Consider the following 25997-nt stretch of genomic DNA (forward strand, 5'->3'; position numbering starts at 1 on the left):
TATAGTTTATTTTTCATTTCCTATCAACTAAGGGTCAATTCCTATCATTAATTGGTTAGATTTGGGGGGTTTGTTTTTGCTTTTTTTGGTTTTGCTTTGTTTTTGGTAGTTCACCAATATAGCACAAAAGCTCTTAAGTGTAAGAAATTAATCGGTAATAGTGGAAACTATTGGACCGTGTTTACTGGTGTAATCAGGAATGGGGACACACTGAGAAGAGTTTAATGCATGTTGCAGGAAAGTCAGAAAAGAAAAAAGACTAAAAGTAATACCTGTGAAGTAAGATTAAATAAAGGGCTTAAAGTTATTTAGCCAGAAATGAGATATTATGTAATGTCTTTATATATACAAAGATTTATTACAGAATATAATGACTAATTGTTGTTCATTTCTGCTGAAATCTAAAAAAAGTTCAAGGGTAGAAATATAAATGATATAGATTTAACCAATACTTAGAAGGATAGCCTAAAGGTTTATGGGCAGACATTAGAATGCTTGTGATGGGACACATCTCTTGGGAAGAGGAAAGAGCTTTAAATGTAGCAGTCTTCTCTGTCATGAATGATGACAAGTCCTGCTTTAAGGCAGAGGGCTGGACTAGTTGGATTCCATAGGGCCCTTCCAAACCTGTAATTCTCTGGGTCACTTCTGTTGCTAGACTTCAGAAGCTGGGAGTCAACTAGACATAGCAAATACCTGCCCTTCCAGGAGCTCCAAAAGTGCCACAGGATGCAGTGCCAGCAGCAGCACGGCAGCACCTATTACAACTGAAGACTTCATTCAAAGGTGAGTCAGGTCACCGTGGACCCAGGCACTTCCCTTTCCTCCAGCTTTCACTGGCTCTGGGCATTGGAGCCCTGGAGGATCGGCGACCAGAGGACACCTTTCCCGGCTGTCAATATAACCTTTGACAGAGGGAGGAACAAGGGATGGCAGGTTAGCTGGTGCTGGGTGGGAGGGGCTCGCCACCTAGACGCGCTCAAGGAGAGATGAGTTGCGCCAGCAACAGCCAGGTCCCTTTCTCACCATCCTGCTGGCCACCCGGACCCATGTGCTCCCAGAGCGCGCTGGGCGCTCAACACTCGGAGCGATTGTCCCTGTGCGCTCGGTCTCTTCCAGGCACCCGATTCCAGCGGGAGGTAGCGTGGGATGATGCTTTGGCCCTTGTGCCTTCCCCAGTCTCCAGCATCCGGAGGCGCCCTAGCTGGCTCCACCGCAGCCACTGCCAGAGAGGGAGAAAGGAAAAAAAAGGGAGGGGGGTTGGAAAGGCACGGTGGAGGGAGGTAGGGAGGGAAGGACCGAAGGGGGAGGGAACCACTCTCCTTTGCAGTGCCTCCGCCTCCTCTCTCTCGCCAGCGGTGACTGGGGTTCTCCCTCCACACCGTCTCCCAGTTCCTCGGCCCCTTCTCCGCCCACCCTCCCGCCAGAGCGTGCAGAAAGGGAACCGCAGCCCGAGCGCGGCTGACGGCGCCGTGGGAGGCGGCCGTGGGTGTGTGCGTGTGTTTGAAGGACGCCACCTCTCGCTCCTGCGTTCGCAGGCGGTGACTGGCGGCGGGGCTTCTCGCTCCGGCAACGGTGGCGACCGCGGCGGCGGCTTCCGGAGTCCCGCCGCGAAGATGCTCAAAGTCACGGTGCCCTCGTGCTCCGCCTCGTCCTGCTCTTCGGTCACCGCCAGTGTGGCCCCGGGGGCCGGGAGCCTCATCCCGGATTACTGGATCGACGGCTCCAACAGGGATGCTTTGAGCGATTTCTTCGAGGTGGAGTCGGAGCTGGGACGGTAAGGCGGAGGGGGCGGGGTGGCGAGCTGGGGCGTTGGGGGGCGCCCTGGACCTGGTGGAGCCGGGCGCCCTGTGCGCGGGCTCGGGCTTCTGGGGAAGCCCGCGGCGCGCAGCGGGCGCTCTCCCTCTCGCAGCGACAGCTCCCGAGGATGCGGGAGCCGGCCTCACTGCCCTCTGGTTTCTACCCGCTCTGGGAGAGAGCTCAGCACCATGCAAGTGCGAGTCGGGTCTCCCCGGGAGCGCCCAGGCCGGTGCAGCTGCTAGCAGCAGCCCGACTCTCTCCCACTCTCCCTCCTCCTCACCGCCTGCCACTTCCCTTGCGTGATAGCTCCCACCGCACGTGGGCCCTGCTTTCCCAACTGATGTCTTTGCTCACGATTATATCTTGCCAGAGGGTCCTGTTTGTCTAGTTATTTTTTGGATTGGGGGGCGGAGGGAGCCTCTCCAAATCATGACAGAATTATTAAATTAGATTCTTTCTCTTTCCCCTCATCAAGCTCTTCAAAGCAAGTGGCACTAGAAATTAAACTTAAACACTAGCTTCCCTGCAGAGTCTGCTCAGGAGTGAAGGGGAAATGAATCATTTAAGAGAGTTGAAGGCAGAATAATGAACTAGTGTGGCTTTAAAGAAAAAGCAGCCCTTGGGGTGGTAATTAGTGAGAAGAGTTCTGCGGCTCTTCTTTCATGTGCTGGAGTGATTTGTTTAAATTATGTATGCAGAAAACCACCTCCCTGGGGTTGTAGAAATGTTCCTCATCCCTTCTGTGAAGATCCAAACAGGTAGTGGTTTTGCCATGTGAATGATGCCATATGTTCTCATATTTTTATCCATTGAAAAATATTTTTCCCTTCCTTCCTTTTTCCTTTTTTCCTTTCTGCTATCCATTGGTAAGGGACTTCTTTTCAACACTCATTTTAGAACCAGGCCCTTTATTATAGGGAATCTAACGATGTAATTTCAGCGTTTAACAGGTTGAAGCTTCTGTACTTAACTATTTCTTTGCAATTTTATTTTCCATTCTTTTTTTGCTGGAAACAGTTTAGCTAACAGCCATTTTATTTTTCATGGCATTGGAGACTACAGTGTGGGATTCTGGATGTTGGTACCTAGTGGGACTGTAAGGGCCACTTTTCCCCTCCGAATTGCCACTACTATTAATGGCTCTCTGAGTGCAGAAGGTGTGGAAGAAAAGCAAAACTTCTGAATGAAAATTTAGGAGTTGCCACTGTTTTAAAATGTTTCAGAATATTTGAGCATTGAATAATGCATACATAAACATCCTGTTCTGATCAAGTTTTTCAATGTTCATCTGAAGATCTGCTGTAGTATGCATTCCCTAGTAGGTTGAAAATGAAATATTTCCTTTTGTAAGGTTTGAAGCCTACATAATTGTATGATGAGCTGCAGTGGAACAGTGTAAACTTCTGATTAAAGTGATAATCTACTTAAAATTGATGAGTTTTAGAAACTGCCACCTAGTAGAGGAAGTGCCTGATGGTACTCCAGGGACTGTCTCAACACCAAATCTAACTGCTTTCTGAGTAACGTTTACCTTAGATGCTCCTAATTGGCTATGGCTTACCATCAGCACACGTTATCTTTGTGATTAAGCTTTGCCCTCAGGAAGCTCAAGAAATTTCCTTTAATGTAAGGAATGGGAAGATGGGTAGAAAAATAAATAAACTACAAATTGTGTGTATATACAAGATGGTAGACTTCATAGGGAAAACCTAAGGAATTTGGAGTTTATTATACTTTTTAAAACAGCTTGTTATATTTTGTACTAAATTTTGGAGCGTGAATATAAATCAATTATATATTGCTAAGACTCTCACTCTGCTAGCTAATCATTTGATTACCATGAAAATCACAGAATTAAAATATTTTGAGAAGAGATTTAAAATTGTTACTTCTGTCCTCTTTGTCAGTATTCATGTATATTAGGTAAGTTCTTTGTATATGGCAGAATTGGTGAGGTGCATACTTATTCCATTTGGTTGAGACTTTGAGAAATATTATCACTTCATGGTCAAAGTTGTTTTTTTTCAACAAAATAAACCTAAAACATAAAGCAGCTCTGTTACAAATACAATTAGTAAGAATCTATAAAGCCAGAGAATGCAACAGAATTATAATTGTAGATATTGACTGAGTGACAAGTTTTCTTCCTCACAAGTGATAAAGTTGAGGCTCAGTCGATTGGTTTCAAGTCTTTACTCTCTTTACTCCCAGTCTTGGGCCAAGTCTGCCTGCCAGTGGTGACTCTAAAGCCAAAATATTTAATTCATTAGTAACACAGTTGTTATTAAGAGTAAGAGAACAATGCCCCTAGTGTTGTGTGGTGCCATTGTGGTTAGTTCCAGGATGTAGACAGTTCTCTCCAGATCAAGTATAGATTAAGTTATAGAGTAATCTATTACAATTACGTGTTGTAAACTAGTGACTCCTGAATTCAAGAAAATTGGACAAATGACCATTAGGGCAACATAGCTTGAGGATGTATTTGGGGATTTCAGGGAACAAAATTCCCAAGGCTGTAACCACTTGAATCCCCTGGATGGTACTGACAGCACCAATCCACCAATCCATTCAGACCAGGGTAGATGTGATAGCTTTCTTTTTTCAGGATGAGGGTGAGGCAGGAGCTGAAGCAGGGACTGAAGCAGGGGCCGAAGGGTGTTGAAAGGAATTATCTAAGAGTTTCAGGCAAACTAATTTATTTTCCCAAAAACCACATTTGAAAATACTGCTATGTTTATAAAATTTGTTTAAAAGTTTACAAAAATCAAGTTTACAACAAATTCAGTTCTACTCAAAAAAATAAATTGACCGTGATCCTGTTCAGGACTCCATATCTTAAAGAGTGGTTGGTCCTTTGCCCAGTGATTTGAGAAATTGGTGTTTTAAAGGTTTTTCCAAGGGAGAAGGGACCCTCCCTCTGGTCCAGATTCTTCCGGGTGGTTTGGCAAACAGAGGGACAGGATTTGGCCTGGGCTGCTCTGTGGTGATGATTTGGCCCTGTGCATCCAAACCCATGTTCTCTCTTCAGTTATTTCTCACCTTTTGTTTCTATCTGTTGTATGAGATTGAAAGAATGTTTGTAACAAAATCAGATGTATTCCCACACACACACAAGTTCAGGGAAGCAAATGAAAGATAATTAGGACAAGAGAATAAAAGTGTGAAAATCACAGAATTAAAGTATTTTGAGAAATACTTAGGTTTGCTCTCTTTTTCAGCGTAGAAATTGAGTTTTTGGGATCTTTTCTTTTTCAATTTCCATTACATTTCACTATAGTTTCTTTAGGCTGATGACTTTCAGTACCTGCCCACCACCCAACTTGATTCACAATTTTAAAAAAAACTTATATAGCAACCTAATTTAAGCATAATTATATAGGATCCCTTGTTATGTGTGTTCTTGCTCAGGAAACAAATTTAGATAGTGAGTCATATGTGTATATAAAATGGAAATAAAAGCTTCATAAAACAATGTTTATTTTTATTACCAGCAGTGTATTCTAATATTTCCTATTCTGTGCTGTTTAATTTTATTCTAGTTCCTTAAAAATATTGGTTGAACCTACGTGATTTCACATCCCACTAGTAGGTTGTGATTCAGTTTGAAAAGTACTGTTTTAGGCCGTAAATCTGTGTATGCCAGATTAAAGTATGAGTATGAGTATCTTCCTTTCGAAAGATGCCATGCAGACCAATTGGTAACATTGAGTAGTGACTGATTGCATAGCTCTGTAAAGAAAAATCCCCCTGTCTTTCCTTCCAACATTATTGGGTTTCCCTTTTCAAACACTATTGGAAAAACTCTGGTTTCTCCACGAGGCCTGCTGAGTGGAGTGTATTCTGGACTGGCTGAGCAGTTCAGGAGGCTGGACCAGGAGCACCTTCACTGTGGAGTGGAGGAATCCAGAGGCCTGAGCAGGGCTGTAGTCCACTCGGTAACATGTAACTTTGTTCCCAGGTAATGGTCAGCAAATGCTTCCTGTAAGGAAACAGCAAAGTGTGCATTTTCTGAAAGGAGGGCTCCAACCTGTGCTCCTGGCTGGGGAGGAATCGGATCCTCTCTTTTCCCTTTTCCCTTACTTCCGTTTGTTCAAGTCCGTTCCTGAGCCGTTCTTAGCCATTGCTTCTTGGGCTCTTGGTCTTTCCCTCACACTGTCCTTTAGGGCCCCACAGCCTATCCGGCGTATCCCCACAGCTGGCTGTGGATCTCCTGCCACACGCACTGTACTTGGTATCTTAAGCTCTTTTGGGGATGATGTTGTTTTTTTTTTTTATCTCACTAGGAATTTAAAGTATACTTGTTCAGTCCCTCTCTTGTTCTCTGTGCATCTGATTCTCTTCTCAGGCAGTTGACACAGTAGCAAGGTGGGATTGCATTTGGGAGAACAGAAACTGGGGCTGCACAGGCTCTTCGCACCAACACTGACTACAAGTTCTGGAAGGCAGTGTCTGTAGATTTGGCTGGTTCACTCTTGTGTGCTCATTGCCTGGCATAGTTACTCAGTGCTCAGCAGGTGCTCAACAAATGAGTTTGAAGAGAATGAATGAATGATAACAAAGTGGGCCAGGCACTGTGGGTCCTGATGTGATGATCTCAGTTCTAACGACCCCAAGGAAAGGGAAATCTGGTGACCTGTTTGACGTGTGTGACCATGATCTTAATCTCTTAATCTTAAAACCATCTCTTAATCTCTCAGCACTGGTTTCCTTTCTTGGCAGTATTGATAACTGCCACCTCTGTAGCTTGTTGGTATTGAAAATAATGCTGCTTTTCTGTTGGCAGAGTGCTTTGTGGCTCTGAAATGAAAGGGATTCAGTTTCACCTTTGCTATCATTTTACCACAGGCATGTCAGAATTAGGAGTTAAATCAACTTGAATTTAAAAGCATGAAATGCCTCCAAGCTATGCCAACCACCAAAGTTAATACATAGTAAATGCTAAATTTGAAAATACTCTCATTGTAAAGAGCCTTAAAGTCAAGTGAAGATTATGATAGGCTCATTAATTTAAGAATGCACTATTTTTCCATGTTTAAATACTGTTGCAAGGGTAAAAATAACTCCTAATTTGGAAAAATAAAAAATAAAAAGACACAGGTGCTATCGGCTTCTAAGTTGTTCTGGTGAACTTTACTTGAAAAAAAAGAAAGAAAGAGAACGAAAACACTAACCACAAAATAGCTTCAAAGACCTTTCTTGTAAACGCTTTACCCTCAGACACATCTGTGTGGATTATGTGTTTGCAATAATACTTTTGAGAATAAAGTACTGAGTGGTGGCCAAGCGAACTGTTTCAACTACTAATTGTTATGTTGTTTTATGTTAATGATTTTTTTTTGCTAGCTTAAAAAGTAGTTCTCTTTAGACTCCCTTTCATGAAAGCTAACATCTAATAAAAAATACTGAATTTTAACAATTTCAAGGTCAGGTTTATTCTGCAAAATATATTATTTGAGTCAATGAACCATATAGTTCAAGCCAAAGAATAACTTTACATGAAGTCAATAGCAGCTAGAATCAAAGTTTTACTCAAATTGTATTAATCTTTACCTTAATTACTTTTAAAAATCTATTTGATAGTGCAGGAAAATCTGAAAATTTCGTAACTCCAATGGTTTAATTAGGAAGTTAGATCTAAATATTGATGGCATAGTATTAGCATATAAAGGACATGTACTCTTCAGTGCAGTCTATTTTAAAATTCTAATTGCTAATGGAGGGCAGTGGCTGTGTGGGTGATGTAAAATAATGAAAGGTTTGGGTGGGAGATTTTCCTCAGCAGTCTTATCAGTGGCAGATCAAATCAGGACAGAGTGCTGCATAGAGGATGATTTATAATGATGGGCAAAAGGTAGTACCTGTAAAGCTTGCTCTTTCTCTCAGAGCAGTTTCTCAACTTTGGCACTGTAGACATTTGGGGCCAGATAATTCTTTGATGTGGGGCTGTCCTGTGCATTGTAAGATGTGTAGCAGTGTCCCTGGCCTCTGCCCACTAGATGCCAGAAGCAATCCTCCCCCAGCCACCCCACCTCCACCAATTGTGACTACCAAAAATGTCTCTAGACATTATCAAGTGTCACACCCTCCTCTGTTGAGAACCACTGTCTCAGAAGCTTGAAGCTAGTCTTTTACATGATTTTCTTTTAGTTATGTAGATGGTTAACAAGGAGTTTGATGGAATAAAGTCATTTGGCTTTATTGATTATCTGCTACAACCAAATGTTTCTGACATTTTTGTGTATTACTGTTGATTTCTGTTGTATATGCATACCATCTGTGCTATAATTTGCTTAATATTTTTGTTTAAATCACCTCATTTTTGTTAACCTAAATTTATTTACTGAGAATACTTATTTTCATTAAATTGAAAACCAGTATTCATCCCATAAATAGAGGCAGTAAGAACAAAGCATTTTTCCTAAATCATAGCTAGAAATTCTTGCCTCCAGAAGGCTCCAAGCCTGAGAATTGTTTTCTCTTTGTTAAAAAGGGAGATTATCAAAGATTAGCAAAGTTAAAACCATAGTGGCACAAATTGAGGTTTTCTTCTTGATGTAATCAGATGATTGAAAATAATTGAAAAGAGAATAATGATGTCATTTTTTGATTTCTTGTTATTTAATTCCATGTCTTCATGCCACTTAATGTCCTCTCTGTTACAAGTCTGATCCTTTGAATAACTATGAGCTAGGCAATTTATGGTGTAGGGGGCAGGGTGAGGGGGACAGAGTATGAATGAATATGATAAATAAAACACTACTTGGCCTCCACATGTATAGTTTACTTGTAAGGCACCAACAATTAATCTAATATGAGATAGATAAATAAATAAAACTAATACCGGATGGAGATAATGAGAATTACAGCAGTCTTTACAACAGAGTGATAATTCTGACTGGGAAGATTGAGGTGTCTTCATTGGGAGGGGTGGATCTTGAATTTTGGCAGGATTTTAACAAGGTAGAGCTTTGGTGAAGAGCATTCCAGATGGAAAATACATTCTAAAGAAAAAGGCAAAAAAAAACCTGGCAGAAGAATGTGGGGTATACATTTTGTTTTTCAGACTTTACAAAGCATGAACATTGTAATGACAGATAAGGTTGGGAGGGTAGGTTGATTATCAGACCAAAGAAAGCCTGTAAAAAAAAAAATGACTGAGTTTGTATCAACCGAAAACCAAAATTATAGATAAAGAGAAAGAAACCATTATGAGAACAAAAGGTGCCTATAGAAGCAGCTTTGTCTTGGGCTAAAGGTGTGGGAATCAGAACTTGACACTAACTCACAATGTAGATAAGTGAGGGGGGTGGGTAAGAGAGAACTTACCATGTTGGTTGAAAAAAAAGAAAGAAAAAAGAAACCCTGCAGCACTCTAGACTAGAATAAAAAGGGGAAGTGTGGGATTGAAGGGATTAAGATCAGTTACCTACACTGGGTAAAGAGCCTGTAAAGGGATAGACAGTAACTATTTTAGGTGTTGTGGGCCGCAGATCTCTGTGGCAGCTCTCAACTCTGATGATTGAGTGAAAACAGCCATAGACAACACAGAAACCAATGCACATGGCTGTGTTCCAATAAAACTTTATGACAGTAAAATTTCAATTTCATATAATTTTCACATCACATTCTTTTGATTTTTAAAAACCATTTTAAAATGTAAAAACTCTTCTTAAGTTGTGGACTGTTCAAAAATAAGTGACTGCTGTATTAGGCCCTTGGCCGGAGGTTTGCTGACCCCTGACCTAGATCAGTCAAGGTAAACTTCTACTCCTCCTCAGTTATACGAGAATTTCAGGTTAAAATGATCTCAAAACTTCATTTATTCAAGGAATTACCTTTAATCTCCCTTTTACTTTGAACATGTCAACCTGATATTAGTTTTTCCAGTGGGCACAGGCTTTAAGTTCATTCTCATCCTTTTTCTACATCTGTTGAAACTATATCAGTTGCAGTTCTTAACCTACGTAGCACGTTGGCTAGCTCCAATCATCATTCATGTTTCTGAAAATGAAGTAGCTTTATTTGAAGTGTGTTTAAGTTAAATTTCCATACCATGATCAGCATTCACATTCAAAGACTATTGGAGGGTCATTTGTTTTGTGTATAATAATTAGATTTCAAGTTGCTCATTCTTCTATTATATTTGAAGTGACAGTCATTATAAAGTAATATGCTAAATCAATAAAGATTTGCTTCTAATTAGTAAAGTTTAATACATTTTTCTGTTTACTAATATATTATCTGCATGTTGAATAATCCTTCTATATGCCATACACATATGACAGGTGGACTAATTAAGGTCCTTTAAGTTGAGACTGTTTAAATAAGCATTTTTTTAATGAAAAGTTATTCTTTCTTAGTTTGAATAGAGTTTAGAGCTAACTAAAGCATTCACTCATATCTTAACTAGAGCAGAGGTCTCCAAAGTGAGATGTTCATATCCAGGGGGTGCATAGTATAATGGGATGCTAGAAGAACATATTTTTTTTCTAATTTTTGCTTTCTTAAAATGTTTTGGAAAGAACATTATATATTGGTTCAATAGCATATGTATTGCATTTATAGGTACTTAAGTATACACAATTTGGGAGCATGTGCTCAAAACATTTTATTTGATGATTACTGGATCAAAGAATGGTAGTTCTGAGTGGTTACTGAATAAGTTTTTTACTTATATTTAAATACTAACATTTTGCTATATGAAAATGATTTTAAAGCAAATACATAGATCAAAATGCAGACAGAAATCATATTGCAAGGTGTGACTTTGTGCAGAAAGGGGAAGTGGGCACATATGTGCACTTGTTATGCATTTTGAGACTGCCTGATGAAAGATTTTGATAAGAACATAACTGCCATTGTAACCAAAAAAGTCATACGGCAGAGTAAAGAAAAAGAGAAAAGGAATACAGTTTGCCCATCAAGCAAGCAGAGGGTTAAATGAATTTTGTTTTTCGTTGTTGTTGAACCCAAAATTCATAGGCAAGAACCTCAATTTCAAAATACTTAACTTACTTCATGGTAAATTTTGTCACCTGCTGCCTTAAGCAGCTGACTGCATTTGCCTGAAGTGTTTGGTGGGCAGGGGTTGGAGAGTTGTGAGCATTAGTGCCAGGATGCTGAGTTTAACTTGGTTAACAAATGCATCATCATCAGTTAATTACTTCTTAAGTCATGCTTCAGGGTGATATGGTTGAAAAATTCACCAAAATTTTGGTGCAAAAATATTTTTTAAAAAAACTAGACTAGAGATAACACTGTTCAGAATGGTCTGCTAAAAAAGTAATACATGTGACTTGCTCTTAACTGTTTTCTTTACTAGTTTGTGGTAGCATTCTTCGTTAAAAGTGTACTTTCTTTGATTTGTCATGATTATAGACAGAATTTGACTAATATTACAAACCAGAACAAACAAGAGTAGGGGATAACAAATCTGTAGTTATGTTTACACATTTATTGTTACTTATAATGCAGTATTTGAATGATTTCTTCCCACTTTCAGTCTTCATGGACTGTTTAGTAGGGACTTTTACTTGCATTGCACAGAATCTTGTACTTTTAATTTTTTAAATTAATTAATTTATTTTTAATTTTTGGCTGCGTTGGGTCTTTGTTGCTGCATGTGGGCTTTCTCTAGTTGTGGCGAGCGGGGGCTACTCTTCGTTGTGGTGTGTGGGCTTCTCATTGCGGTAGCTTCTCTTGTTGCGGAACACGGGCTCTCATCACGGGCTTCAGTAGTTGTGGCTTTGTTGCTCTGTGGCATGTGGGATCTTCCCGGACCAGGGATGAAACCTGTGTCCCCTGCGTTGGCAGGTGGATTCTTAACCACTGTGCCACCAGGGAAGTCCCTCTTGTACTTTTCAGCTTGGTCTGCCTTACTTCTTGTACTATCTTGAAGGGATAGTTAGTGACTCTTTAACTTAGTGACAACTGTCCATGTGGGACTTTCACAGACATACAAAATTGTTCTTTAGTTGAGACAACTAGTCAGTCCAAATGTTATCTTTAACAGGATATAAATGCGCTGCTACCTATTCATTCAAGTTAATCTTACCTATTTTTTCAAAGCTCCCTGTTAGGACAAGCACGGAGAAAATAAGACTATGTTATTAAATGTAACCAAATTCAAATTATATAATTCAGTAAATCAGCCTGGCCTAGAGTGTTCAGTCATAATAAGCCTCTGAAGCTTTCTTGTGTGAGTGGAAACATTTTTAGTGGTTCCTATGGGACTCGAGTGAGTCCTTCCTCTCCTTTTTCCCTCAGTGTGAACACATAAGGTAATAAAAATGTTCAGTGAAGTAAACTTGAGTTCTGATTGTAACCTGTATCTAGAAGCGAATTAAACACATAATAATAAACAGAGCTTGTCATGTGTATGTATGCCACATCAGCAGAGTGGAAGTCTGAGGAAATTGTCAGGATAATTCACAGCAAATGGTACAGTTCTTTCAAATCTTGAGGTACTGAGGAAATGGAATGTCAGGACTGAGCTGAGGGCCCCAGGGAGCAGATGAGGTTCTGGCCCAGGCCAGGAGGGGGCAGCAGAGCTCCAGTCCCGGCTTGAGCTGGCAGATGGTGGAGGGGAGTGATGCTCAGGGAGCCGCAGCCCAAGGGGACAGTTGGGCAAGGCAGCTACTCAGGAAAGCTTTGAGGCTGGGGGAGCAAGTAGGGCATTCTGGACAGTTGAGAGTGGAGATGAAGGAGGACTGCTGAGCCAGGCAGGTGCTAAGCCAGAAGCTGAGCTAGAAGGTGCAGGGTGCAGGCAGGAAAACAAGAAGGATTAAATTGCTGCTTGATGGCTGGGTCCCTTTGGGCATAACACTAGACCTCACTAAGCCTCATTTCTAAAGTGAAGATTTGTGGTAGTATATCCACCACAACGTTGCTCTGACGATGAAATTAGATCGCATATGTAAAAACACTTAGCTCCATGGTTGGCACTTAAGCTTAATATCGTGCCCCAGACAGGATACAAGGTGGGAGGTAGGGGATGATGATTCCAAATTAGGTAGCTACAGGGTAAAAAACCTTAGTCCAACTTACTTGGGTCTTTTAGCATTCTGACTCCAACTTGCCTGCCAGCCTTGTTCCCCACCACTTCTAATTACCACCATGGAGTATTTACCAGGAACTTGGTGTTGAGATTTTCCTTTTTTTTTTTTTTATGTGCATTGCTAATTATTTCAATAATACAACAAGGTGATCAACACGAGCATCATTTTTCAGATGAGGAGCCTGAAGCTCAGAAAGGTTAAGCAGCTTGTCCAAGCTCACGCAGCTGGGGAGGGGAGCAGAGCTGGGATTCAAGACCAGGTTGTCAGACTACAGTGCTCCTCTCTTACCTGCCATCCTCAAGGGACCCCTCATGGGCCTCATATCTCCATGGTGTTGTGCATGAAACTCTCCTGGCCTGAAACGCCCTTCTCCTTCTAATTCCTCCAGGAGAGTCACCCTGCCCCATAAGCCGAAGGTTTCCCCTGCCTCCCGGCTCTTATACCATGTCACACATTTATTGTCTTACAGGTAAATGCTTTGTGGCCTTCACCACCAGAGCATCTGTTCCTCAGACAGAGGAACCCTGAATCTTATCCATCCTTTGTCCCCATTACTAAGCCCATTCTCCAGCTTACTAGCTGCCCCCCATAACTGCTTAGTAAGTGTTTGTGGAATAGCGAGTGAATGAATAAATATTAGAAGAATTAGATGAACAACTGCAGGAAAATGAGCACACTCTTAAATCTCTCTTCCTTCAGGATGTTTTTCCTACGCATATCCTCTGCTAAACCAGCACACTGTGAAATTACTTATTCAATGTCTTTGTCCTTCTCTTTAGAATGTAAGCCTCTGTGGGCAGGACCTCTGTCTCTTTGTTCATTACTGTGTCCCCAGACCTATTGCAATGCCTGGTGTGTAGTGAGCACTCATTAAATATTTGTTGAGTAAATGAGTCAGTTGTACCAGCAGGGCATCTGCAATTGAAAGTCCTTTGTAATGCTAGGGTCTCTGGTCTTTTATCAGGCTGCTCTGTCTTAAAGAGCCCCCCATGTCTGAATGAACTGGGAATAGTGTGACCTTCTGTGATTAGATCATCTTTGTTGAAGGTACTCTCTAGCCACAACCATCTGTGCATCTATGTTTTCTTCCAGTTGAATTCTCTGGATGATTACCTTAGTTGTTTACTGCCTGTTCAGGAGACAGAGCAGCTTTTGGAGTAAGTAGGGTTCTAAGCTCCAAAGGCTTTGTAAATGTGTTGGAGGCTCCTTGAATAATTTTTTTTCTTATTTTGTACTTTTTAAATGCCTAATCTCTCTTTTAGAGACATGTACTCATTATTATATTTGCTCATTTTTACTTCCGTAAGATGGTATGGAAAAAACCTGAGCTATCTTTTTGGCCAGCCCAATAATTATTCTGGAAAATGTGTATGTCCCCATCTCTATTTTTGATGACAGAAGCCAGGGAAGTATGGTGAAAGAAAGATTGTGTATAGGAGAGAGGGGGGCAGAGATGGAGCTGAGGGATGGAAGGAAGGTCACTCCTCACCTAGGGCTATTTTTTGTTTTCTGAGTTAGCTACACCTCAACCCACAAGCACCTCTCTGTCCCTACCTGACTTCTCCCTGTTACTGTTGTCCCACGAGAGCCCAGGTCCATTTCATTTTCTTTGTATCTCCCCTTGTTATGGTCTGAATGTTTGTGTCCCCACCGTGGATTCTTATGTTGAAGCCCTAACCCCCCCCCCCCGCCCCCCCGCAATGTGATGGTATTTGGAGAAGGGGCCTTTGAGAGGTGGTTAGGGTTAGATGAAGTCATGAGTGTAGGGCCTTAATGATGGGATCTGTTCCCTTGTAAGAAGAGAGACGGGAGAGCATACTCTCTCTCCCTCTGCCATATGAGGACACAGCAAGAGGTCAGCTGTCTGCAAGCCAGGAAGAGAGCTCTCACCAGAACACGACCATGTTGGCGCCCTGATCTTGAACTTCCAGCCTCCAGAACTGTGAGAAATAAATGTCTGTTGTTTAAGTCGCCCAATGTATTTTGCTATGGCAGTTGAGCTGACCAAGATGCCCATGTACCCCTTCCCCCACTTTGAATATCTATCTAACTTTGGTCACAACCTCAGAATCTGCCTGCAGTGTCTCAGAAACTAACCTGAGTTAATCTAGGCTAATGTGGCAAGCAGAGCTTGAGGAAAGTGATGTACTTTTCCTTTCCCAGATGCCCACCATTGTTCTTCTCCCAGATGTTGGGGGATGCAGTCAAGAGGCCCACTTCACAGGCAGTATAGCGCGGCCTTGGCTTTATCTAGGAGCTGCCTTCTGGCATTACCACCTTGGTATCCACTGTGCATCCGTATCCATACCTGTTGGCTTTCCAAGTGCCCGTGCCTGCCAGCTCCCAGCATATTATTTCCTCAGCAGCTGGCACAGGATTTTTTTGTTGCCAACTAGAAGCTCAGCTATTAAAAAATAAAACTTGGCCCATCTTGAAAATCATATGTTTCCATCAGAACTTGGATCTACATTCTGGCACAACTCATAGAGTCATGCACCTCTCTCAGGACCAAGAACCCAGTGTTCCTCTGGGTCTCTGACCACACTTTCACCTGCTTGTTCCAAATGCGGTTTCCAACCTGGAGTAACCTGTGATGCTTGTGATTTGTTGAGCACCAGTTTACTAACATTTAGTTGGTCTTTTTGAATTTATTAACTTGTTCAGTGTTTCTTTAGCACTAGATTGCCTTCTCTGATCATTTGTGTCAGTTTTATATCTTAAATTGTTAATTCTCAAGAATCAGGTTCATGTTTCCTCAGTTATTGAGAAGCTAACAGACAACATGGAGGCATGGAGTAAACACCGCATGACTTTGCATGAGCTTGAGGCAGTCCAAGAAAGGAGATGTTAATATTTATAAATATCTGACTGCTGTTCTTTTGTATTTCACATACTGAAAATAATGTGTGGTATAACCTTAAGGTTTTCCATATCTTCAGACAAAAGGACAGTTGGGGAAGTTTAAAATAACTGCTGTAGATGGGTCTTTCTGTATAATTTTTACAGTTTGCTTTTCTTATAAGAAGAGCACTAAAATTAGAGAATATTAATCATTTTGTAGCTTTGAGATCTTATTTGTGCCAACTTTAACTTTGTCATATATTTATTAATTTTTTATTGAGAATAATGCATTCTTCACTGGAAAGTTAAATAACCAGACCCAGAATCACTGCAACTTGACTGTGATTCAGAAATAAATAAGAGAGTCCTGGAAATCATTTAAGGATGTTAGAAAAAAAAACAAAAACAGATGTGATTAGGAATATTTTAAAGCAGGCTGTAGTCTGTGTACACTGATAAAAACATATCACATAAAAAAGACTTCTTGTATTAAAATGACATCGGTATTAGCCATGCATAAAGAATATATTTCTCTAACTTGATACCTAACTAGTAAAATAAAGTTTGACTTTTGGTTTCATCATACGTTTCTTTAGTAGCTACTGTTAATTGTCTTAGTCTCTTTTCTGGTGAAGGGATTTCTTTGAAGCACTTAAGAAACAAATGAATAAACTTTGAGAAAGGTGTTAATGAGATACAAATGGCTAGGAGAAAAGGGGAAAAAAATAGAGACCAGATGACTTAGGAGGTGTCTTACTGACTGTCATTCAGGTAAGGGGTATTAATTCTGGAATGGCTCTCTGTAAAGAAGGAGGTGATTAGATATCACAATCCTAAGTGATTGGATATCACTGTCTTTTGAAATGTCTTCTGATTCCAAGATTCTGAATATGAGATGGCTATAGGCACTCTGAGAATAAAAATCAGGGCTGCAGGCCATATAAAATGAACCCATGATTCCAACGGATATTAATAGAACCCCCAGTGGCAACTGTGGTGTAAAAATACATTCCAACTCTGGTACCTATTAGCTGTCTATTGTTAATGATTTTTTTAAACTGTAATGAGCTTCATTTTCCTCATCTGTAGAATGAAAATACTAGTGCCATTCTCACAGGATTATTGCAAAGATTTTAAAAAGACAAATTATGTGACTATTAAGCAAAAAAAACTGTGCACATACTGCATGAGACTTTTTATTTTAATAATAATAATAAAATTTTTTTACTATTAAATCCAGACTTTATTTGGATTTCATCAGCTTTTCCATTAATGTCCTCCCTCTCTTCCAGGCTCTAATCCAGGCAACCACATTGCATTTAGTTGGCATGTTTCCTTGCCTCCTCTGATATGTGACACTTTCTCAGTCTTTCCTTGTTTTTCATGACCTTGACAGTCTTGAGGAGTATTGGACAGGTGTCCTGTAGAGTGCCCCCTAATTTGGGTTTGCCTGTCATTTTTCCACATGATTAACTGGGGTAGTGAGTTTTTGGAAAGAATACCACAGAGGTGAAGTGCCCTTCTTGTCATATCCTATCGGGGTACTCGAAGCCACCTGACATCTCTGATGATTTTAACCTTCATCACTTGGTGAAAGTGGTGTTTGCCAGATTTCTCTGCTGTACGGTTACTGCTTATCCCTTCCCCTACTCTGTCTAGTCTTTGGAACTGAGTCGCTAAAGCTAAAATAACCAACTCTTGGGAGGGAGGGTGATTAAGCTCCACCTCTTGGAGGGAGGAATATCTACATATTATTTGTAGTTTTGTAGAGAAGATGTGTTAGGTATTGTTTTATTACTAATAAATTCTTATATGTATATAAGATGATTGGATATCTTAAGTCATTTTCCAAAATTCTTTTTAAAATATACTGCCAGGGCTTCCCTGGTGGCGCAGTGGTTGAGAGTCCGCCTGCCGATGCAGGGGATGAGGGTTTGTGCCCCGGTCTGGGAAGATCCCACATGCCGCGGAGCGGTTGGGCCCGTGAGCCATAGCCGCTGAGCCTGCGCGTCTGGAGCCTGTGCTCCGCAACGGGAGAGGCCACGACAGTGAGAGGCCCGCGTACTGCAAAAATAAATAAATAAATAAATAAAATAAAATATACTGCCAGCATACATCATGCAATTAGGAATGTACTAGACGGTGAGAAACTTTGAATCTGGTAGAAGCTGTCCCTGGAATCTTGTGCTTAGACAGTGGAGAGTATTGGAGATGTGTGTTTAAGGGGAAGGTGTGACGTCAAAAACTCTCTTTTGTTTTGATGGAGGTAGATAGGCTCTAGACAGTAGTTGGTCTCTTTCTGTGTCTTGTAGGTGCATAATTCATAATAGGAATGACTCTCATTTCAGATGGCCTGCTGAACTCTCCGTTGGAAGACCATATAGGCAACTGTGATGCAGGTTATTCAAACTGACTCCATCTTCCACTCACCTCCAACCAACAGCCATTACCAAACCTGCTTCTCTATTTGTGTATTCCATCTCAGTAAATGTTACCACCATCTACCTTGGCTCCCTACCTAGGATCATGGGAGACATTCTGGATTTTTCCTTCACCCCTGCTAATAAGACATATTCTTTCACTTAACAGAGATATGATCCTGGGAAAGTCCCTTATCCATTCTGAGTCTCAAAAGAGGTATAATAATCTCATAAATTTATTATGAGGATTCAGTGAGATCATGCATTATAAAGTTCTTGGCATGATGTATATTGCACAATTCAATGAAAGTCATTGGGTGTGACCTCTCTTAAATATATTTTAAATCAGGGGTCCTGGTCCTTTTAGTTCTATAAATTAGGAACTCTTTCCTAGAGTACTGCACTGGTATCTTAAATATTGTCTCTACTCTCATCCACTTCCCACTCTGCTTGGAAGGTGACCTTTCAAAGACCAAGTCTGATTATGCCACTCCCCTGCTTAGAATCTTTTAACCTCTTGCACCCCATCCAGGATGTGGAACCCTTTTACACGAACAGTAGGTCTTTTCAAAACAGCTCCTGTCGCTTTCCTGTCTTACCTTCACCAAGCCTGCATTCTCATGTTGGGTTCCAGCCCAACCAGCTATTTTTCCTCATGTAGGATCTGTCATGCTGCCCCATTTCAGTGTGCAGTGTGCAGCACCTCCACTGTCTTTTCCCCAATGAACACCCTCCACACCATACACTCCTTGTCTACTATATGAACACCTTTTTCTTCTTCGTGTGAGCACAGGAAAGCCTTGCCTGACTCAGAGGAAGGCCATCTTACACTCTGCTTCTGTAGCTCTGGTGTACTGCTAGCAGGATCTCCTGCCTCTGCACCTTGATTGGGGTGCTTCTAAGATAGTTTCATTCCCATGTGCCTGCACAGGCTCTGTCAGAGGGAAGATTTTTTTACTGCTTTGCTAAGGATATAGGTTATATTTTGACTGAGTTAATATAACTGAAAGTTTTACTAGCCCTGTGGTGGTCCCTGTTCCTTTCTAGGCCAACCATGTCTTTTCTCTTCTTTTTTCTTTTCTTTTCATCTTTTGAAGCTTCAGAGAGGATGAGGCAGGATTCAGGCAAATATCTGGGAGAGGGGCATAGATAATGGTTCTCTCCTGTTTTCAAAAAGGGACACTGTTGGTGGCATTGTCAAGCCTCAAACTGTAAAAACACTGAAAATATCGTGGCTAAATGTGCATATGACTAAAATGTGTGTACATCTACACCATTCTTAAGATTCTTACTTAGATTTTCAGAACTGTAGAGCTGGATAGCACCTTAGAAAATCAAGCCAAGGGAACGCACATGTCTTTCCCAGCTCTCCAAAGCTAGTTAGTAGTAGAAGTGGGCCAGAACCTTGGCCTTCTGTACTTTGACTCTGTGACACACTTCCTTCCCTCGCGAGTGCCATTTAAGAAACCAGGGCTTAAATTAAGCCACTCCAAGCTCTTCCTCCTAGAGCTTTCCTGAGTTACTTCAGAACACAACATTCCTTAATCACCAAGAAGCTCTTACAGATTATGATTTTTAAATTGGCACTATTTTCTATTTTGTATGTTGTGCTTCATTTTTTTTTTTTTTTTTTTTTTTGCGGAGGATGTAGTCTTAAAAATTAAAATGCAGCAAAACTATTAAACATTGGATATTTTACACTTAATTTCTTTCACATTTTGGACAGTGTTCATTCACCTTGTAAAAAAAACCTCTGTCCCTAAATGTATTGAAATTACATTTAAGAGTCTTAGCATGCATGTCAGAGTGCAGTCTGTTCCTGTTGGTCTTTGGGGGCTGAAATTCTCATTCTTATACAACTCATTAAGAAACTAGTCAATATGGGAACATATGTATATGTATAACTGATTCACTTTGTTATAAAGCAGAAACTAACACACCATTGTAAAGCAATTATACTCCAATAAAGATGTTAAAAAAAAAAGAAACTAGTCAAATATGTAAGTGCCCCATCCACTTTAAAACGGCTACCTATGTTAAACTATAATATAAATAAATAGGCTTTCTTTGTTCTTCCTGAGTCCAGGAAAATTGAATGTTTGAGCAGATGAATTAATATATTACTCCAATATTTAGCACTACTTAGGAACTGGAAAAATTACATGGAGGTATTGTTATGGTGCCTGCACATGTCATGAGACCAAGGCTATTTTCTTATAGCTGGGGATGCTACTGATTCCAAAAGTCATTTATAACAGAAATATATTGGACATTTATTCTTAATTTCAATTAATGCTGCCAGCATCTGATTTGCATTAAATAAATATTCTTGTTTTTTCTTCCTAACCCCAGTAGTTTTGCTGACTACAGTGATAGGCTGTCAAGTTAGGTTTGAATTCCTTTAACTAAGAAAAACTATTTTTATTTATTGTTGATAGAAATGACAGAAATTTTCATTATCTACAACAGGGAAAACTGCAACAATGTCTTATTTTGTTCCCATGCCTATATCTAAGCCTCTGCTGAAGAATGCAACACTAATAATATTTAATACTATATCTCGTCTTCCTTTCTTAGTATGCCTTCCCTGACGTGAGTCAGCACAGCCATTTTTAAATTTCTCTCAAATAACTTCTACTTTGGCCCCTTCAATCTGGTTTTTATCCTCATAATTCCATTAAAAAGTGACAGGTGAGTTCCACTAGACTTCCACCTCCCAAATTGATTCTCTGATCTCACTTTTTAAACCTCTTAACTGCCTGTCAGTGTGCTGATAAATTTTCCCTTACCTTTTTAAAAGTGATAAGATAACCATGCTCTGCATGCCATGGAATGCTGAGCATTCATAGACAAAGTTTACTGATGTAAATAAAACTTACCATAAGATTCTATTGGGTGTTCATAATCATGTGAACAGTGTTATCAGTCCCAGAACAAATGGTACTCACAGGTCCCAGGAGCAAATGGTTCTCACAATGTATAACCTGTGTTCAGCCAAAGCACATTTTTAGTTCTATTCTTCAATATCTATTTATAACAAGAATCAATGTTGGCAGTTTTTCCTGCCACCATGTAGAGCAGGGATTCCTAACTTTAATCCGTAGACCTCTATGCCTATGTTTTAGGACTATATGAAACTCCTGAAATTGAAAGCAAAATATTGCGTGTGTAATCATTTTTCTGAGGAAAGTGGCCATAGCTTTCATCAAATTTTCAAGGCTGTTTAAGCAGCCTTGATGTTTGAGGTTTACCCAGACATATATATTCTTACATCTGCTCAGAACATTTGGGTAGCATGAAGCTTGTATTGGCCTAATCATTTAGCAAACTTTTTTCCCTTTTCTGCTGCCCTGCCCAGTCCATTTATCCTTAAACAGAGATTTTTATATTCTTATATACTCAGTTTTTACCTCTTCTGTATTCCCTTTAATTAGTTAGGATACTGTTATATGCAGGTGCAATTCAACAAGCATATATCAAAGTGCCAAAAGAAACCCAACTCAGATTATGTTAAACAACGAAATGGATTAATTGGCTCAAATAAGTAGAGTCCAGAGGTTGTTCAGGTTTTACATGTGGTTTAACTTGGAACACATTTATTTTTCTTCATTTCTTTCAGCATTGCCCTCCTAAGTTTGTTGGCTTGTCTTCATGCCAGCTTTCCTCATGGTAGCAAAATGCAGCAGTTTCAGTCCTGATGTTGGCAACCAACCATCATCATCCAGGACAGTAAGGATCTTCACTTCCTTGTACCACTTAATAAAGCAGAATCAGTCAACGTGGTTGAGGAGCATCAGTGCATTAATTGACTTAAGCCTGTATTACCATCATACTTGAACAAGTCACGGAGACAAAGGGAAAGAGAGTACAGTTTTTGATTAGTGTTAGTCAGGGTCTACTTTTAGGACTCTGGAATTTCCAACTTGGAGGTGGAGGTAGGTGCTGGTAGGAAAGATGCTGAGAAGCAGCTAACAATATTTATTATGTCCCTTAAATTAAGTAGGGTTCAGGCATACGGCTCCTGGTATCTGATTGCAGTTATGCTGTAGAAGATACGATTTTACTGAGGTAGAAGATGGGACTTTATTGCGTGCCCTAAAGAAAGTTATGTAAAACATTAGTTCCTTGGGATGTTTCATCAGAGTTCTGCCAGAGAAACAGAACCAGTAGTTAATACACACATGCACACAAATGCACATTTATTTAAAGATTATTTATTTTAAGTAATATTTTAAATATTATAAAATATAAATAAATACTCATTTATGTATTATTTATTTATTTCAAGGAATTGGCTTATGTGATGTGGAGGCTGGCAAGCCCAAAGTTTGTAGGGCAGGAAGGCAGACTAGAAACTCTTGGGCAGGAGCTGATGCTGTAGTCTTGAGGTGGAATATCTTCTTTCTCAGGGAAACCTCAGTTTTGTTCTCAAGGGCTTTCAACTGGTTGGATGAAGCCCACCCACATTATTGAAGGTAACCTCATATACTTTAATGTCACCTAATTATAGACGTTAATGATACCTACAAAATACCTTCACAGAAACATCAAGACTGGTGTTTAATTGAATAACAGGCTACTATAGCCTAATGAAGTTGACACATAAAACTAACCATCACAGATGTTAATAATTGTAAGGTCAAAGAAGGGTTCTGTGTTTAAACAAATTTGAGAAATGTTATATTAAACGTTGCTCTAGGACTTTTCATTCTTTAATGTGCTCAAGGACATTGTGGTTTTGAACTATTTCTCAAACTTGTTTGATCAGGGACATTTTTTTTGTTCCCCTGAAGACTCTCACTGTACTAGTGAATACATTTTGGGAAACACTGGATTAAATTATGACTGAGAAAAAGGGTTTTACTGTAACTATGGGCAATTTTATTTGTCTGTATGTTTCTGTTGTTTGTGTTTTTAAATGTATTAGTGTGTGCTCCTCTTTCTCTGTTAAATTATAGGTCCCTTTGGGATCACACTTTGTGTTTTCACAAAGTGGAAATTCAATAATGTTGACTGAGAAATATTTTTAGATAAATGAATGGTTATTAAGTCTTGGGTTAATGATCTTTATATTTGCTCAGAGCCATCACTTTCCCTTGGCAGATATTATATTGCAATAGCTTTAAACTGTTTGCTGACCTTTGGAGATTTTCTCACTGTGGGGAACCATTCAGTACGATGAAGCAGGTTCTATGTCCTGGACACAGTGTCTCATTTTATTACTTTTACTTTTTAATGTGACAGGCTATAACTTTGTTCCACTTAAGAGATTATTTAAATCCATAGAAAATAAGTGAAAGAAAAGAACAGGACAGGTTAAGGCCCTGAAAGTGTTTCTGTTTTTGTTTTTGTTTTGCTTTACTATCCTCTCACAATATCCAGAATGTTGCTTTACTCTCAGTGGTGCTTGGTATATGTTGTGCCTGACTCTTAGAAGAGAAAAATATTTTCCCTTAACTCTGCTTAAATCCATTCTTATTGTGATGACAAATTATTAGATCAAACAGAGCTGAGATTTGCTCTCCTGTAACCTGTCAGGAATATCACATGGTCTAGAGATGGTTTAGAGTCTGGATGTGGCTTAAAGTCCTGGCCAAAGACTATGACCAGTAATCAAATCATGTTGTGGGTAGATCCATTTGCCTGAAAGGCAGTGGAGCATGAAAGGCAGATGTGATTGTCACCTGCATGTCCCTGTGCATGCGAGCTGTATCTTGGATCCCTGCCAAATCCTCTGAGCTGCTTACTGTATGAGGACCACTCTAATCTGTCTGCATGGATGTTGTGAACAAGTAAACATATTTTTGGAAAACAAATCAAAATTTAAAGTCTGATATTATTAGACAGGTACTAGTTGAATCTGAAGAAACTATTGTTTTAAAATAGCAAGTTTGATTGAATTCAACCAGAATACTTAAAAGCCAGTTTGTGTGTGTAGGTATGAAAAAGTGGCCATATTAATTTCCTGTTCATTTTGTCACTGTCATGAAGGAAAAGAGGCTTTAAAGCTGCCATCAGTCTAGAAGTTGGGGTAAAGCCCAACCTTGTAAAACTTAAAAGGTTTCTTCTTCTGTTGTGGCCTCTCTCATTGCGGAACACAGGCTCCGGACGCGCAGGCTCAGCGGCCATGGCTTACGGGCCTAGCCGCTCCGCGGCATGTGGGATCTTCCCGGACCAGGGCACGAACTCGTGTCCCCTGAATTGGCAGGAGGACTCTCAACCACTGCGCCACCAGGGAAGCCCCCTAAAAGATTTCTTCTTCTTGAGGACAGAGACAGTCCTGAAATTGCCTGTTCTGTTTGAGACAATAACCTGAAAACTGAAAAAAAGCTGGCTTTAAAACCTTTTTTCCCCGATTATAAAGTGAATAGCCTAAATATTACCATATTTATATAGAATATATATAAAGGTATCTATATTTATTACAAATTAATATGTTTAAATGTATTAAATATCTAAATAATTATAGCATAAATTTGTTTTGAGTGTAAAAATTTTGGAAATGATAGATAAACAAAAGCCATACAGTAAAAATTAGTTTTAATCCCATTACTCAGAAATGATCACTATTCACGTTATATTCAGTTCTTTTTGTATTTGTATATGTGTATAATTGTTTTCATCTAATTATTTATCTCCCCAAACAGTTACTTTGTTTTAGGGTTAAGGTTAATGTTTTATAAATTTACAAATATATTTATTGTTGATTGATTTTAATATGCTTTTATATAAAATATAAAAACATATTTAATGTGTTCTTTCATTGAGTAGACAAAATCACATACAGCAATAGCAGCTGACCTTTAACAGGTATGTACTATGAGCTGGGCATGTTATCTTTATTGTCCTCAACTCTCACAATAACCTGCCAGGTGGGCATTATTAACCCACGGAAACTGAGGCCTGGGGAAAGCTATAACCTGCCAGGTCACACTGGCAGTAAGCGCCGTGGCGCAGGATGGTCTGGTTATCTGTCTGACTCCAAAGCTTGTACTTCCTAAAACTATCACATTGCCTCTTCTGAAGTGAATTCCTGTCGAATTTACTAGGTCCCAGACAAAATATCTAAGATATAGTGAAATGAAATTATGAGCAGATTGGCCAAGCACACCAATTGGATATTCAGAACCTGACACAGGCAATTCAGAGTGCTTTCACATTTCAGAGGTACGGTGTGACTGTACCATCAGGGAACTGTGAAGAGCTCGGGGAGAGAGTCCTTTGGGCTGGTCCTACCTGATTAAAGGCATGATGCACTTCTTTAAAGAAAGAAGATATTCTATACAGGCTTTTCTTAAAAATCAGGTTTGTTTCTGATAATGGCCTCAAAGTAGTATCAGAAGACCAAAATTGGTGACTTGTAGCTGATAACCCATATTATTTTTTGTTATCCATTATCAGAGCCTATGGGCTCATCACGTGCTGACTTTATTTCTAGAATGATGCACGCATAACTGAAGGCTCAATGCCATTTCCCAGTATACTGCTGCCTCTTCGTATAGTGTCTCCATCCCTTCAACATTCACTTCTTTTTCCTCATATCTGCTTCATTCTTCATACTTTGTATGCTTACCTGGATCCCATTTTACCATCTCTCTCTTCATTTTTCTTTCAGTTTTCCATTCCCAATCACCATTATCTTCTGTCCTGACTACCATTTTATCTTCATGTTGACCTTTGACTCCTGTGTCAGGCAATACTGAGCCCTTTCCTTGAGCTTTCGCATATTTTTCATCCTCTTTGTCTAGCACTTCCCACCCCTCAGTGAAGTGTGACTTTTGTCAGCCCGACAACTGCCTTCACTTTGTAAATTCTTGGACATTCTTTGCTGTTGCCTACTGAACTTAGATAAAACTTGAGCTTCTAGAGTGGTGGACAT

General features: G+C 39.9%; 1 protein-coding gene across 3 annotated transcripts in view; it reads left to right on the forward strand.

Annotated features, from left to right (window-relative positions):
- The first annotated feature begins 635 nt into the window (after nt 1-635).
- The window catches only part of CAMK4 (calcium/calmodulin dependent protein kinase IV), a 231915-nt gene continuing 206553 nt past the window's right edge, over nt 636-25997 (forward strand). For 2 of the 3 annotated variants that reach the window (XM_067731416.1, XM_067731418.1), the window contains exon 1: nt 1283-1777. In XM_067731416.1, the coding sequence (XP_067587517.1) occupies nt 1617-1777 (161 nt within the window). In that variant the 5' untranslated portion in view covers nt 1283-1616. Of the gene's footprint in view, nt 787-1282; nt 1778-25997 lie in introns of those variants that run through there. The other variant, XM_067731417.1, reaches the window with a different exon arrangement.

Source organism: Pseudorca crassidens, chromosome 3 (genome assembly GCF_039906515.1).
Source record: "Pseudorca crassidens isolate mPseCra1 chromosome 3, mPseCra1.hap1, whole genome shotgun sequence".
NCBI lineage: Eukaryota > Metazoa > Chordata > Mammalia > Artiodactyla > Delphinidae > Pseudorca > Pseudorca crassidens.